This window comes from Anas acuta, chromosome 2 (assembly GCF_963932015.1).
Source record: "Anas acuta chromosome 2, bAnaAcu1.1, whole genome shotgun sequence".
NCBI classification, from domain to species: Eukaryota; Metazoa; Chordata; class Aves; order Anseriformes; family Anatidae; genus Anas; species Anas acuta.
The window spans coordinates 44,328,426-44,343,270 of NC_088980.1; the positions used below are offsets into that span (position 1 = coordinate 44,328,426).

The 14,845-nt window shown below is 47.1% G+C and overlaps 1 protein-coding gene across 1 annotated transcript; it reads right to left on the reverse strand.

Moving 5' to 3' along the window:
* Positions 1–376: 376 nt before the first annotated feature.
* Positions 377–13,347, reverse strand: MTURN (maturin, neural progenitor differentiation regulator homolog). Its single transcript, XM_068674519.1, has 3 exons — positions 13,109–13,347; positions 7,867–7,989; positions 377–2,980 (listed from the first exon to the last, which is right to left on the reverse strand). The coding sequence occupies exons 1-3, from the start codon at positions 13,268–13,270 to the stop codon at positions 2,870–2,872; spliced, it is 396 nt and encodes a 131-aa protein (XP_068530620.1). The 5' UTR covers positions 13,271–13,347; the 3' UTR covers positions 377–2,869.
* Positions 13,348–14,845: the final 1,498 nt, after the last annotated feature.

A 14,845-nucleotide genomic window follows, 5' to 3' on the forward strand; every position in this document is an offset into this window, starting at 1 on the left:
CCCCTTTTACAAAAGGCTGCCCTGCTGGTGGGACTTTCAAAGAAGCTCCTCTGCTCCCCCTGGATTTCACGGAGGAACAGCTGCTGAGATGTGCCCGAAGCTCGGAGCAAGGCAGTGGCAGAGCTGCCCACATTTTCTCACCAAGCCCCCAGATGCACGAGCATTCACGCACGTGTTCACAAATCCAGTACCTCGGTCTGGCAGCCCAGCCAGGGGTCATGCTGCCCCTGGTTAATTATCGAAAGGCTACTAACCTCAAAATACGGGGGCAGTGAGGAAAAAATAAAATACAAATAAAATATATAAACACTTTGTGATACAATGAAGCCAGCTCCGCATCTCCTGCGTCATTTGGTTAAGTATGGAACAAGTAACATGATAATACAGAAATGTATTTGGTCAAAGTAAGCAATCAATATTTTTTGATAAAATACATTCTATATTAATGCTCATTCACATTTAATACACACGTCAATTACGTTTTCTACGTATAAAATTCCAGTTTATTGTTAGTGCTGCCTGGTAGTGCTTCAGTTCGGCGGTGGGGGTCCCACGCATTCGGCTCCCAGCAGCGTGACAAGGGGACACGAGCGTGCAGCTCTCTGCAGGGCCAAGCCTCGTGCACCCTCTGGAGTTTTGCTTCAACGAAATCTTGCTGGCTGCAGTGGGGATTTTGCAGGGCTGGGAGCTGCAGGAGGGTCCCCAGCTACCCCACACGCTTGCATTCTGGTGCAGAGGTCACTCCAACAGCATATGGCATTCCAACAAAAAAAGTGAGTTAGTGGATGCAGGAAATAATGTATCTACATAATTTACAGCTTTATGTTTGCATACAACCATATTAATGCTCAACCGCTCATTAACAATTCAATCGATAGCTTGTGCTACTGTAAATTATTTCTTGCTTGGCATTGCAGCAGGGGAAAGCCGGCCCCATTTGCTTCCATTTGCACGAGCCACAGCTGGAGGACTGGATGCTACAAAGAGAAAGCTTCTCCCGAAGCAAGGTTCTTAAGGTTATGGCATCTTTTTGAGATGGAGAGGAACAGAAACGTAGGGATTTAAAGCAAGGATGGAAACCACTGTTCTTGCACTTTATTTCCATAAGCGAAAAGCCTATTGCTGCTGTACAGTGCTATACAATGAACTGCCACAGTTCTCACGTCACTAGTCCATAGAAAACGTGTTGCAACTATCATGTTTATGCCTGCATGCCGAAAGAATGTACAAAGTTTCATTAAGCTCTGTTTCTCTTCCACTTTTTTTTTTTTTTTTATATAATATTTTTAAACTTGGACTTTTAAAGCATTGCAGACACTTCTGTGTGTAATCAGGTACCGCACACCATCCTGGCTATGGAAGTTCTTTGCCCCAGATTGGAAAAATCAAGAGCTATGCATCTCTCAACCCACCATCAGAAATGTAAACCCCCAAGAAAACTTACTCTCTTAAGTAACTTTGAAAAAAAATAAAAGAAATGTCCTTAAAAAGTCTGTGGACAAGGAGATGTTGCTACCAACAGGGTTTTCAAAATGGCATGAGTTGTTTCTGGGAGTTGTCCAAGCAATTGCTCTTCACTCACTTTTTGTTTTTTATAAAGCTAATTCTGTATAAAAGGGCTCTTGAACCGTGTGGCCTTCATTTTGCCATTAAAAAATGGAAAAAAAAAAAAAAAAGAAGGAATTAATTTAGAAACATTTTGATCTGTTACGGAAAATATCTGTCTTACAACAGAATCGCTTTGCTTCTTATATTTTCAGTACAAAAGGCAGTAAATAAGAGACCCTGCATCTTCACAGTCTGGCACTCATTGGAGCCACTTAAACCCATGCAAAGTAGGTACAAAATACGAGGGGCCTTCCTGCTTGGGTAGTATTTTAGCTCCCCTCCACAGAGGTGGAAATGCCCAGATCAGCTCAAAGGCCCAGCGTGAGGAAAAAGTCCAGCATAACGTTAAGAGCCAGATGCTGGTTTATACCCTTATGGCTTCCAAGTTAAGTTGCACTTCAATTGGCAATGCTGCAAGATTGACGTAATAATTTACCGGTGTTTTAAAAACAATGAAGCTTAGAGTTGGTTTTCATGCAGAAGTGGGATATGCAATGGCTGATTTAATTGATTGAATTTGTACAAAAACAGTATTTGGTTTTGGGTTATATGGTGTGAGACTACCCAGGTTCATTACGATGTGTACTGTTGATACCACAGCTCTAGTTACTCCCAGTTATTAATCCAATCACTTGTAAACTCAGGTGTCAGTAAAATGGCATTAACACGTCTGACACAAACACTCCCTTGGATTTCCCACTTCCCATCATTTTTGTCGAGCCTTCATGTGTATTTTTGCAGTACTGACCACTATTAAACTAATGTGTGCTTTTTCCAGGAGAAACCTCTCAAAATTTGGCATTCTGTCTGGTAGTAGAGACAAAAAACACAGCTGTTAAACTAAAAGTGCAGCTTGCGGCTACTCTCTGCACAGACTTCCCCCGAGAGGTTACGTGTGAGTACTCGGTACCCCAGCCCCATGGTTCCTACATTCAAAGTACCCTACATTCGTGTCAGTGAATGTTACTCTCGAGTACAAATCAAGGAGACAGTCAGCAACAAAACTACTTCTAGACTGGCAATGGCAGAATGCTACCAAGACAACTCCATAGAAACCCCACTGAAGCAGGAGCAAAATTCAGGTCGCTTCTTAGCAAAGCTCATCACAGATTATTATTATTTCTTTAAAAAAAAAAAAAAAAAACTTTTATCCTGGGAGCCAGATATCCCCATGTAATGTGCTAAATCGAACAGGCTAGTGTGGGACCACCTGATCCCACCTGGTACCAAAAGATTCCCCATTTTTCAGCTTCTCTGAAAATTACTGCTGACTGACACCCATTTGTTGGTGATCGGCTTCTGGTTCCTCTTCTTCCACATCTGCGTTATATTCTTCAAATGCATCATCGTCAACATCTGGAAGCCCAAGAAGCTACAAAGAAGAGAAAAGACCGTGTAACAGTGAGTTACCCACTCGTGCAGTTTCGCTTTAAATCTTCCCACAATACCTAGATGTCACTTCTTGGAAACCTCAAATCCTAGAATAACAGCATTACATAACAATCTCGACTCCCTTTCTCTCCCTCATGTGATAGAGAAAGGTTTGAAAATGCATCCTCACACCAAATTAAGTGCTCAGAGACCAGAAGATAAATAAAACCAAAGCAAAGCGCTTTTGAAAAGCTCTGCCTTTGTCCCTGAGGTCATATCACAATTTTTTGAGTGTTTAGACCTGGCAGTGGTTTCACTTCAGAACAAACCATGATTATAGTGTAGCAGTAGTTAACCTGATTTAAGATTGTGTTCTGTAACCATCCACAGGCCAAAAATTAAAGCATCCTCATGCAGAACTGGCTAGTGGGGAGTAGGCGGTGTCCCTAAAACCCCAAGGATACCACTATGTTAACTGCTTCTTCCTGAACTCTTCACTCCACCACACCAGATGAAGACTTGCTTGCTGGGTGAAGCAATCTCCGTAACAAACACTGTGTGCTCAACTGAAAGTTGCCCAAATCCCTTTAAATTTCTGCAAATTAGATTTGGGCTTCTGAAGAACTGCCAGTTCATTTTCCTTGGAGGATGTTTGGATGCCTCCATCTGACAGCTCAGATCACTGCCATGGCATTTGCTTGCCACAGGAGAAGGAGCAAATGACAGCGCTTGAACTTTTCCCATCTCCTCCAAAAGGCTGCCAAGCCAACAGAAGTCAAGAAGACAGATAAACCGAATGATAACCAAAATAACGGATCTGCTCTGGAAATCTCACATTAGAATCCTGTACTACCAGCTGTTAATATCCGCAAAGCAAAACCACATGCCAGTCATTACTGGGAATACTATGGATTTAGCTTGCCAGGGCTGGAGGAGCAGCACAGACACATGTGTGCAACACCCTGTTTGGAGTGCGACACAGCTGCTATCTCTCAAAGGAGACAAAACCAGAAAAATCACGAGTGATGCTTGCTCGGTGGTAGTATAAAAATCAGACGGTTGTGACGAGGCAGATTTTTAGGGATCTACACTAATTTAGTCCACGATTAACCTTCAAAATTATTTGGTGGACAATTACAGAGAATTAGCTTCCAGGTCCATGTATTCTTCACCGTCACTGTGAGAAAAACATTTTTTTAGTTGCAGGGTTTCTCAGCAGCAAAATGGAAGGAGAATTTGCTGACTACATCCCTCCTTCGCATTTTAAAAATACTTACAGAGAGACCCCAGCTGAAGTGTTCTTGTCTTCTGAGCAGAACAAACAGAAAAAAATACTCCCATGCATACTTATTTTTCAAATCCTATGTTGAACTGCAGAATGTGAACGCGAAATGACATGGTTCATTTTCAGGATGTGGGGGCTTTCTTTCATTTTTAAGCTAAAATTAAAACAGTTTTTAAAATGTAAAAGCAAGGCCTCTAGACTTCTCTCTTTTTTCCCCTCAGTACTATCGTCGCTCAACTGATTTGGTGTATTCAAATTAGATTCGTGTGTTGTACTGCTCCGTTTACATCAACTGGCAGAAAGAGCTTTGATCACATTTTTTTTTTGCCCAGCTCCACTAATAATTCCTCCCTGATTTGCAGGGAAATGAGCCACAGGATTGAGAGCCCCATTTTCATTTTACGGGATGCTGGAAGCCTTTTATGTGCAAAACTAGCACAAAAAAAATAAAATCCACAACATACACCGCAAGAACCAAAAAGGCTCACAAGCCTACAGGTCTCTGTTTTTCACACATCCCCCTTACTTTCACCCTCAGGACACCCAGCTCTCCTCTCCCTGGCATGGTGAACATCAGGATCAAAGCCACCACCCACCTCAGTTAAGTTTTACTGAGGGTAGGAAGGATGGGGACAGGATGGGATGCTCCTCCAAGGGAGGCACAGTTTTGCTCTCTCGTGGATGCTTTCAAGGTAGGATTTTCCAAGACACCTGGCACCTCTGCTGTCCCTCACCACCCTTAAACACTTACTGGTCTCTGCACTGCAGTGGCAAATCAGCCAAGATCTTGACCCCAAGGAGGAAGGATCAGGTAAAGAGAGCTCTACAAACAAATTTGGTCAAAACAGGAGGAGGTAAAGTAAAAGTTGGGGACAAAATTAGATGATGAAGGTGTGAGCTGACCCCAGACCAACTCTCATGTCTACTTCTAGTCCATATCTACTTTGTTCACTAAAGTATCATCTCTATGGCAGACTGGGAAGGACTTTAATTGAAAGAAAAAAGAAAAAAAAAAAAAAAAAAAAAGGTGTGGAAAAGAGAGAGATGATCCATTAGCCAAATAGGCAAAGAGAACAAAACTGGCAGGTGGGGACATGTGGAGAAGGACAACAGGAGGGTGGTGAGGAGGGAAGAAGGACAACCAGCAGCTGTACAGCGTGAACTACATCTCCTTATTCCTGCTGGCCAAACTACCCATCTGCTAGGTATTTTTTGGAAGTACAGGGAGGCCAATGAGACATATACGAATCCAACAAACTTGGGGTAAAAGGCTTTTATGCTGCAGACTCCCCACTTTGGACGCAGGCTTTTAGACCAGCGGTAAGCTCAGTGCAGGAATCCTGCTAAGTTTTATGACTCACTTTCTGGTTCTCTGCAAACTCTTCAGGTTAGTGCCATTTCCCTCAGGCATTTTTTTATTTTTATGTCTTTCTTAACTCTTTCAGAGTGCCCTGATACAAATAACCTAGTACTTTTAAAGTCACACACTCGTGAAACCGGTGTGGCAATGCCTCTTACCAAAAGCTGACATACAACCACACTGAAAAATAAACCTGAAAAAAACTGAAAAAAATGGTGTAAAAAAATAAAACTGAAAAACGGTGTAAAATAACAGTTTCCATATATCTACTGTACTATTCCTCACTTCTTAAAATCTATTTTACCATGTGTGTGCTGTTTTTAATAATTACAATACAGGGAAAATGTCAATACATTTCTCATTAGACTTGTCAACACACAACCATACACTGAATTATAAAACCAGCTTAGTTACAACCAATGCAAACCCCTCGGTACTGTCAAAGGAGAATCTCCTACACTACCTTTGTGGTACCTCGAAGAGAAAATGAAAAGGGACTTTGCTGTCTGCAGGAGGGCTCTGATAACGGAGGATGCTATTCTTGAGCAGACAAAAACACAACGAAATTCAACAGACTAGAAGCAAAACTAGAAAAATTATAAATAAAATTATAAATAAAAGATTTTTTTTTTCAGAAGAGTATAACTAATGATTTGTACCCAGTAGTATTGTACCCTTGAAGTCATCTGAGGCCTTCGCATCCAGACTGGATGTCTTTGGTAAAGATATGTTCCAGCTCAACCACAGCCTGTGTGCTTGGTTACAGGAGTCATCGGGTGAAATCTGACATGTTAACGAAGCGCCCAGACTGAATTAGCATAATGGTTCCCCTGGCTTTGAACCCTTTTATCCTGAAGTAGCTTAACTTGGTTTGACTGAAGCCAATTTCTCAGCAACATAAGCTACACTGAAATAAATGCGGTTTAAAATGAAGTAAGTGATCTGTACCAATTTAATTAAGTCTTTTTGAAGTCCTCTTTACTTAGACCAATGGAAGTCTCTCCTCAAAGACACAGCTTTTCAGAGGGGGAGAGAACAGCTATGAAGATCCATGAGCTGAATATTGTTCTGGGAAACATATTTATATTTTTGTATGTTTTCACAATTACAAGCAGCTGTTCTGAAGGATCAGATTTCCAGATTTTTCTAAGAAAAGTGTGCATCTGTTCTATTTATTTCCAGTCTCTCAGAGGATTTTTTAAAATTATGCTCTTTCATGTCGACCAGCTGTGGCTTTCCACGGCAACGCAAGGGTGCAACGTGGGGAGGCCCAGTGTTTTCATATCACCACTCCCTTTCGCTCCAAATACTTGGGATAAATTTTCAGTCTTCGTGATTAGTCAGCCAGAAAAACAGAGGAGGGGAAGCTGTCTGCATGTTCACTTAAGTTTTTGGTCAGCTTTGCCACAGACACCAAGGGAGATGCAGGGATGAAGCATGGGCCTAGCGATGAAGCTCCTCTCTCCTCTGCACCAGCCTGCCCGTTCAGCCCAGGTCATGTCAAAATCAGTGAGTTACCAGCAGTCAAGCTTCAGTTATTGTATTTGACTGCTGCATTTACTGTAATTATTGCATTTGAGTCGTCCTTTCCAAAGGAGAGGCTGTGCAAGAGGAGGGTTTGGCAAACCAGATGGAGCACAACGGCCAGCCCAAAAAAGTCACCTCACCCTGACAAAAAACAGGCTTCCACCCAAATCTTAGTGTTAAACAAGGACAGAGAAAGCTGAGCAGCCGCAAACCAGTGAAAGACAAGAATAAAAGCCCCCCTTCCCACAAAACCCAGCTCTGGCTCCGGCCTCTTCCCAAGCTTTGACTAAAGTGGCGTTAGCAAGTATCAGGTGGCAGCCATCCTAAAAGCAAAAGCTCAACCACCACTGGGGTCCTTGCAAAATTCCCAACTTACAGCACCGGGAAATCACTCTGGTGCAAAGTCCTGACTCGTGCCCTGTTCCCGAGAGGCAGCGATGCCATCCCCATGCAGAGACTGCATGCCACCGGCTGCAGCACCAGTTGGCTTCCCACCCCAGGCAGGCATCTCATTCTCTCACATTCATAGCTGGAAATAAGAAGGCAGATGGCTTCTGAGAAGCAATCTGCAAATGCCTGATAGAGACTGATGTGCTAACACCCCTGCACATGGGCACTGACTGGAGAAGTAAGGAGAACTGCTTTGCCCCATCCAGTACTACTGTATTGACAATCACAGACAACCGAAATTTAGAAGTAAATAAGAAGCGCTTACGGGTCTGAAGGATTTGAAGACTTTTTCCAGTATTTCATGGAGCGTCTTTTTCCCACAGGAGGAGATGTAGTCCTGCGCGAGCTGCAGGAAAGGTAAGCAGTCCTCGCTTTCGCTCCACACATGCTGGAAGCCAACAGCAACACAAGAAAGAGAAGGTGTTAACAGGAACCCACGCTGACCTCTCCACATGGTTTTATAAGGTGACAGGTTGTAAACATCTGCCAAAGTACACTGCGCCCCCCTTGGTTCGGACCCGCACCGTGGGCTGTTTCAGAGGCCAAGCTTCTGAGGAGGAACTTTGATGTTACTGACACCACGAAACAGAAGGCAGGGAGGGAAATCACATGCACGTTTTACAAGTAGAGGTGTTTTTGTTTGATACTAGCCCTGCTTAGACCTGGAAGTCACACTGGGTTTTCTTTCCTTCTGCATCATCTGCTGCCATAAAGCCCTCAGGAAGAGCTAAAGCAGCTCTTTGTCCTCCGGGTGTTGGTGCAAGTGCTCCTGGAGGTGGAATTTGGTGTCTAACTCTGTTGATGATGCAGAAGAAAACATGATGCAAAATAAAACCATGGACCGGACACAGAGCCAAGGAGAGACGTTTGGGCACCCACAGCATCCGGACACTTCACACTTCCCTCCCTTCCTCTCTCTGTTTTGAGGTTTGCTCCTCCTAGACCTTGGCAGCCACAAGTAAACCCATTTGGGATATTTCCTCTCATCTTGCTCTTGCTTGAAGAGAGGCCATTTCCCCAGCCTGGCTCTGGGAAGCCTCTCCCAAAATGATGCTTCTTCTGCTGGCATGATGTTGTTTGAAACAGGGAGCTGGTGAGCAATGGAGGAAGCACTCAGATAACACTGTTTCGTGCAGCACAATTTAACATGCACTTTTAAAGACCTTCTCTTCGGAGACGTGGTGCACAGGACTGTCTCAGACAGCCTGCTAAACAGGGAAGCCTAATGCTGCAAGAATGGTTAGAGACTCTTATACCTCTATTTTTGCACGGCAATTCTTTTCCCCAAAGTGCTGTGCAGCTTTTTACTGTGCTATAAACAGCAAGTTATGCTTCAGCGGGGACAGGGGAGGGTTACCCTGCAGCTTAACTAACATTCAGGGAAAGAGCAAGAATAACAGACATTTCCATCCCCAACATAAGGCTTCCACCTTGCCTGCCTGCTCCGTGGTGAACACCTGCCAGGGGTGCAGTTTTACATCTGGCTAAAGGAAACACTACTCAATATCACCCAAGTTGTGTCTTTAAGACAAAAAACTGTCACTGATGCGCTGCTCACCTCACTGAACCTGCATTTTCTTTGCTGCTTGTTGCATTTGCAAGCATAGCCATAGCAAAATGTTTTGCTCAGAAAAGGCCCTGTCTTACTGAGTAGGTCCTGCTCTTTCCATGTACCCAGAGTAATCTCTTACCAGCCTGGCAATCAATCGGGTTCTTTACAGCCTTGCCAGCTCTGAAAGACACATACCACAAGTCTCATGGTATTTCATGCCATCTTAAAGCCATGGGCCTCGGAATCCTATAAATAGATAACCAAATCTCAGTTTCTCTTTTAAAAAAATAAATAAATCTGGTTTCATGATTTTTATGGCCTAAAAAGGCAGAAGATACATCAAATGGACTCAGATGAACCCTCTTTAAAATACCAGATGAACTCTCTTCAAAATCGCAGCGTTGTAAGAACAGCCTCAAAATTGTGGAGGTCTGGCCCATGATCTCTTAATAAGCAGGGTTAGCAATAACCTTTTTATTACTTCTAATCCTCGTGCCAAACTTAAGGGCTGGATGTTCCAGATTGGCAATTCATGACTCATGCTAATCCTGCTTTAATTGTTTATGTGTATGAAATGACCACGAGTGTTAACATCCTGATTCTTGTGTAAATTGTGGCCTCCTTCGACTATCAGAGCTATACACGGGGGGGGGGGCTTCCTTACAAATGAAAATCAGCCCCTGAATGGCTTGACCACATCTCCTCCCCCCAAGGAAACACCTCACCGGCAATAATGGCTGGTGTTATAACACCTATAAATTCAGCTGCATCTTCAGATCTCCGTGGACGTTCAGTGCTGCCCCGAGGCAGCACAGGAGCTGCAAAAGGAATTTTGGCTGCTCGAAATCAAACAAGGAAAACAATTTGAGGATTCAGCTCCTGCTTAGAAAGCCAGAGCAGGCAGTGAGACTGCACGTACAGAGATGCTTTTCCTGGAAAAACCCTGGCGCCTGAGAACCTCTTTGCAGCAGGCTGCTGGCACTCTGGTGGACCACAGCACTCGTCCATGGCTGTGCAATTAAAAAAAAACATATTAACCTCATCACTAGAGTATGCGTTTTCCAAGCTTGCCCTGTTTTGCTCACGGTTGCTTTGTGTCACTACAAAAGCACACCCAGCCACCAGCATCCACCTCGGCTGACCCAGGGTTGTGGCTGAGTTATTCCATTCAGCATCCGTGCACAGCACAGAGCTGAGGCTCTCCACGGCGCTGCAGCTTGAGGGGCTTGTTTCCCCTCGTGTCCTTGGATGATTCGGTGATGCTGGACCACCTTGTTCTAGCCTGTGGAACACGCCAGCAAAGCTTTATTTTTTATTATTATTATTTTTTTTAATGGTGAGTATTCAGATTCACGACCTCTGTTAGAAACTATTTTGCAGGAAATCTTGCAACAAGGTGGCACAGTATTTTTATTTGCTTTATTGCTCACTTTGAATACCAGCAATAACAAGGTGACAAAACAAATGATGGGCTGTAAGGCATAGCACCTCAACCCTCGCTGGCTATGGCTATACAAATCCAGTTAATCCTTTGGGATTATGAACCTCCATGAACCTCAGGATCTAACCTGTACATAATTCAGCTATGCAAAATGCTGATTCAAAGAGTCTTAGTGTCCAGGTGGTGCTGAAAATGGTAGTAGGCATCTAGACGGGTCATCTACATGTTAAAAGACCTGGCCCAAAGACACCTTCTCAGGAAATTAATATTATGGCTGTTGTGATCTGGAATCTCTGGTATTATACAAAAATCAGTTTTTATCTCCCAGGTTACTTCTTGGCAAGCTTTCTCAGTCTTTCTCCTCCTCCCTTTTAAACTCACCATGCTCATCATTTCCTCCTTACGAGGGAGTTATCATGGACTTCTCTGGCACCTCCTACATAGTTTTTTTAAGTCACATTATTATGAAATAGGACATAAAGAAAGAGAACAAGGGTACCAGGCACCAGATGCTTATTAAATGTGAGGCTCCTTTATAAGAGTTACAGGGTGCATAAAGACCATAAAGTGTGCCACTGTGAATTGTAGTTACATTTCCTTTTACCTTCACTCTCCTCCATGTTACCAGGGCCACAAAACAAGGCTCAAGTGCAAAGGAGAATCAGTCCCTTGGCTTGCATTAAGTCTCCTTAAAATAAACTTTAGCCTGTAATTGCATGTAGAGAAAGTAAACTTACCTTCTAAGGAAATAAAAAAAAAAAAAAAAAAGAGAAAGAAAATGACTGCATAAAGCAAGACGGCCAAGCTGGGACCATAAATGAAGCTTCACAGTGCACCAGGAGCAGAAAAGATGATGCTGGTGAACCAGTTCATTAGTGGTTCTTAATCACATTAGAGACACCATCAAGAGGAAAAGAATTGAGAACGACACCTACCTGCCTATCTTCAAAGTCTAATCACTAGAGAAAAGTGCCTCAAATAATAATGCCCAAAATGGCAGAATTTGGCCCCTCTACTCAGTTTTATTACTGGTGGCTTTGGGTGGGGAGTCCTTCCCGCAGCAACCCTGGAATGAAAATATTTGCCAAACAAAAAAAGGGAAAACATGGGTGCAAACCCACAGAAACTGGCCTGTGATGGAAGCAGGGTCTGAAACTGCTTGAGCTTTGGGTTTTGTTTTTTTTTTAGCTGACTAGGTTTTGTTTTGAGAGGGTTCTCTCGATTACCGAGCAGTATAGGATGAAACAAGGCACGTCTAAGAAAAATAACGAGCTTGCTTTGCAATTTCCAACACCATTAGCAGCCAACAACAACTTCAGCCGTGCCCTGCAGCTGCCTTCACGTGCATCCCTTCCTGAGGGTCCAGTGGGCATGGCCCTGTCTGGGCAGGGGCATCTCCAGAAGGGAATGAGCATGGGGTTTGGTGCAGGGATGCGGGTGCTGGGCTGTCCCCCATGCCCTGAGGTGTCGCCTTGGCATATCCAGGCCTGTGGTTGAAGGTCTCGTGTATCCCTGGGCAGATGTGTAAGGCAGCTGCGGATCCCTTCCTTCATAACTCAGCCTGACACAAACGCACGTCCCCGCTCACTGGGATTTGAGGTCTCGGGGTCGTCCCTTTGCTGCTCTTTGTTCCCGTTAGCCCAGCTGTCAAACCTCCCTCCTCTCACCTGCCACGAAGGGGATTACGAGGCACATTTCAAGTGGGCCCAGGGATGGAAGTCACCGCAGGTGGGGTGCGAGCCACGTCGCCCCAACCATTGCCGAGGACGAAAAGCCTTCAGCAGTGCTTCACCAGCGCCCTGCTCCTGCAGGCCCCGTGGCGAGGGGCCACTTTGGGACCCGCTGCCCTCCTGCTGCCCACGGGGACAAGGAGGAGAGCCCCCCCCTTGCTTCCTTCGGCACAAACTTGCTGCTCAACTCCTCCGGGAGCCCGGCGGGAAGGGCACCGCCACCTGCCCGCTGCCCCTTGTCACTGGGGGGGGCGACAGCCGGGTCCCCCCTTCCTTTTGCCCCTGTGTGGAGCTGCGGGGAGGGGAGGGGGGCTGCTGTCATCCCGACTCCATTTTATCCCTGCCCATTCTCCATTTGCCGTGACAACCCTGCAAGCCCCCAGCCCCCCGGGGGGGGGAGGCTGGGGGGGGGGGAGGCAGCAGCAGCGGCGGCCAGGCGGGGAGCATCGCGCCCCCGGGGGATGGGGGGCAGGAGAAAAAGGGGGGGCCGGGGATGGAGAGGGGACTCCGGGGATGGAGAAAGGGGTCCGGGGATGGGGAGGGGGGGTCGATGGCTGGTCCCTGCCCGCGGGGCCGCCCCGCACCGGCCGCGGACTCCATTTTGCGGCTCTCCCTGCGCGCAGGGGAGGCTCCGGGCCCCGCAGCCCTCCGGGGGCCACCCCCACCCCCCGGCACATCCCCGTCCCGAAGCCGGCAGGACTTGGGGGAGGGCTCCCCACTCCCCCCTCCGTGCCACCTCGCTCCTCCGAGCCCCCCCTCCCCGCGTCCCCCGCGGGTCACTCACGAAATTGTCGCCGCAGGCGGCCTCCGGGCAGAGGACGTAGAAAGAGACCCCGGGCTCGGCGTAGAAGTCCATGCGCCTCTCCGTCTCCTCGGCGGCGATGAGCTGGAAGGGCGTGCGGGCGCACCACCGCTCCGCAGCCTCCGCCAGCGCCTCGAAAGCCATCGCCGGCGAGCCCCCGGCAGCGGCAGCGCCCCCGACCACAGCCGCGCCCCCGCCCCGCGCCCCCGCCCCCGCCCCCGCCGCGCCCCCGCCCCGGCCGAGGGGACCGGGGTGGCCCCCGGAGGCAGCGAGACCCTCGGGGAGGGAAGGGGGTACCCCCAAAAAGCAGCGCTGCTTGGAGGAGGAGGGCGCCCAGCAAGCCGCTTCCTCGCTCTTTTCCTTTTTTTTTCTTTCTGTCTTTCCAGATTTTTAATTATTTATTTTTTCCTTCCCCTTTCTGTGTTTTAAAGAGAAAGCCTTTTAAAGGGGTCCCCCCCTGCGCGCCCAGCTGCTCTGCGAGCTCCTGGCTGCGAGTTGCTGGTGGCTGCCACGCCACGCCACGCCGGCCGTCCCCGTCCCGTGTCCCGTGACGTGGGGAAGCCTCGCAGCCTGGGCGATGAGGTTGGGGTCTCCTCACCAACCTCTCACCAGTCCCAAGTGGCCATCTGCACGTCTGGCTAGGTGACAAATAAATCATGCAACCGCTGCAAAAGCAACCGGTGATGCCAAGCAGGGCAGCAAACCCACCACTGGCACTCTCACCAGGATGCTGTGGGGCGCCACGGATGTCACTCCATGGGCAGAAGGCGCAAAGCACTTTTTGCCCACCTGGAACTGTGTTCCGGGCCTCCAAGGTCTAGTGAAAACACCAAATCTTCCCAAACTCTTGGCCTGGGTGTCAGCTTGCCTGCAACCTGTGGGCAGGGTGCCACCACCACAGACCTCTTTTTGGGTCCCCCCCCAAAGCTCATGGAGGATGCAGGGTGGAAGCAGTGCTTGGTCTTACCCCAGCATCGTGTTAGTACCTGTGATTTCTGTGCATTTTCAAAGCCCTACATGAACATCTTTTTAGCCCTTAAAGTGCCACTTTGAAGAATGCATTGTGCGTTATCTCCCTTCTGTGGGGTAGGGAAGCTGGCAGGTTTCGAATGAGGCTTTAAGGATCTTCTTGCAGCACACACTGCAGAAGCCTTTGTCACGTCTGGCAGCATAGCCACTCAAATCCAGTGGCCTTGCTTATTTATTTATGCACGTGTGACAGCCCTCGCCGCCCTTCCCACCTGTACCCCAGCAGCAGGCTGTACAAATAGTGATGCTGGTGATGCTAGGAGGAGGCCTGCGGAGGTGCTGGGCTGTGGAGCGGTGGCAAAAGTCTTGTGGAAAGTATTTCCCCCCACACTATAGGGATGCACGGCCGCTTCCACCTCCCTCTAGGATGCAGCAGCCCCAGGGCTTTCCATCACCCCGAGCCAGGCCTTCATGAGGTCAGGGCAATGCTGCGAGGTCGTCCTAAAAGGATGCTGCTCACCAGTAACCACCTCCTGCTGGAAATGGCATCTCACCCTTCAACTGTGTGTAGAGACTATTAGGAACAAAGAGCATGGGACTGCTATAACCATGCCAGTTGGATCAGAACTATAAATATTTGCATTTTACAGGTGAATTCTGGTAATACACAGGTTTGGTGTCTCTACAAAACACTGACCCACTGTCCTCCTCTATGACAGGTCTGAAATCTGACAAATGCAGCCTGTGGAC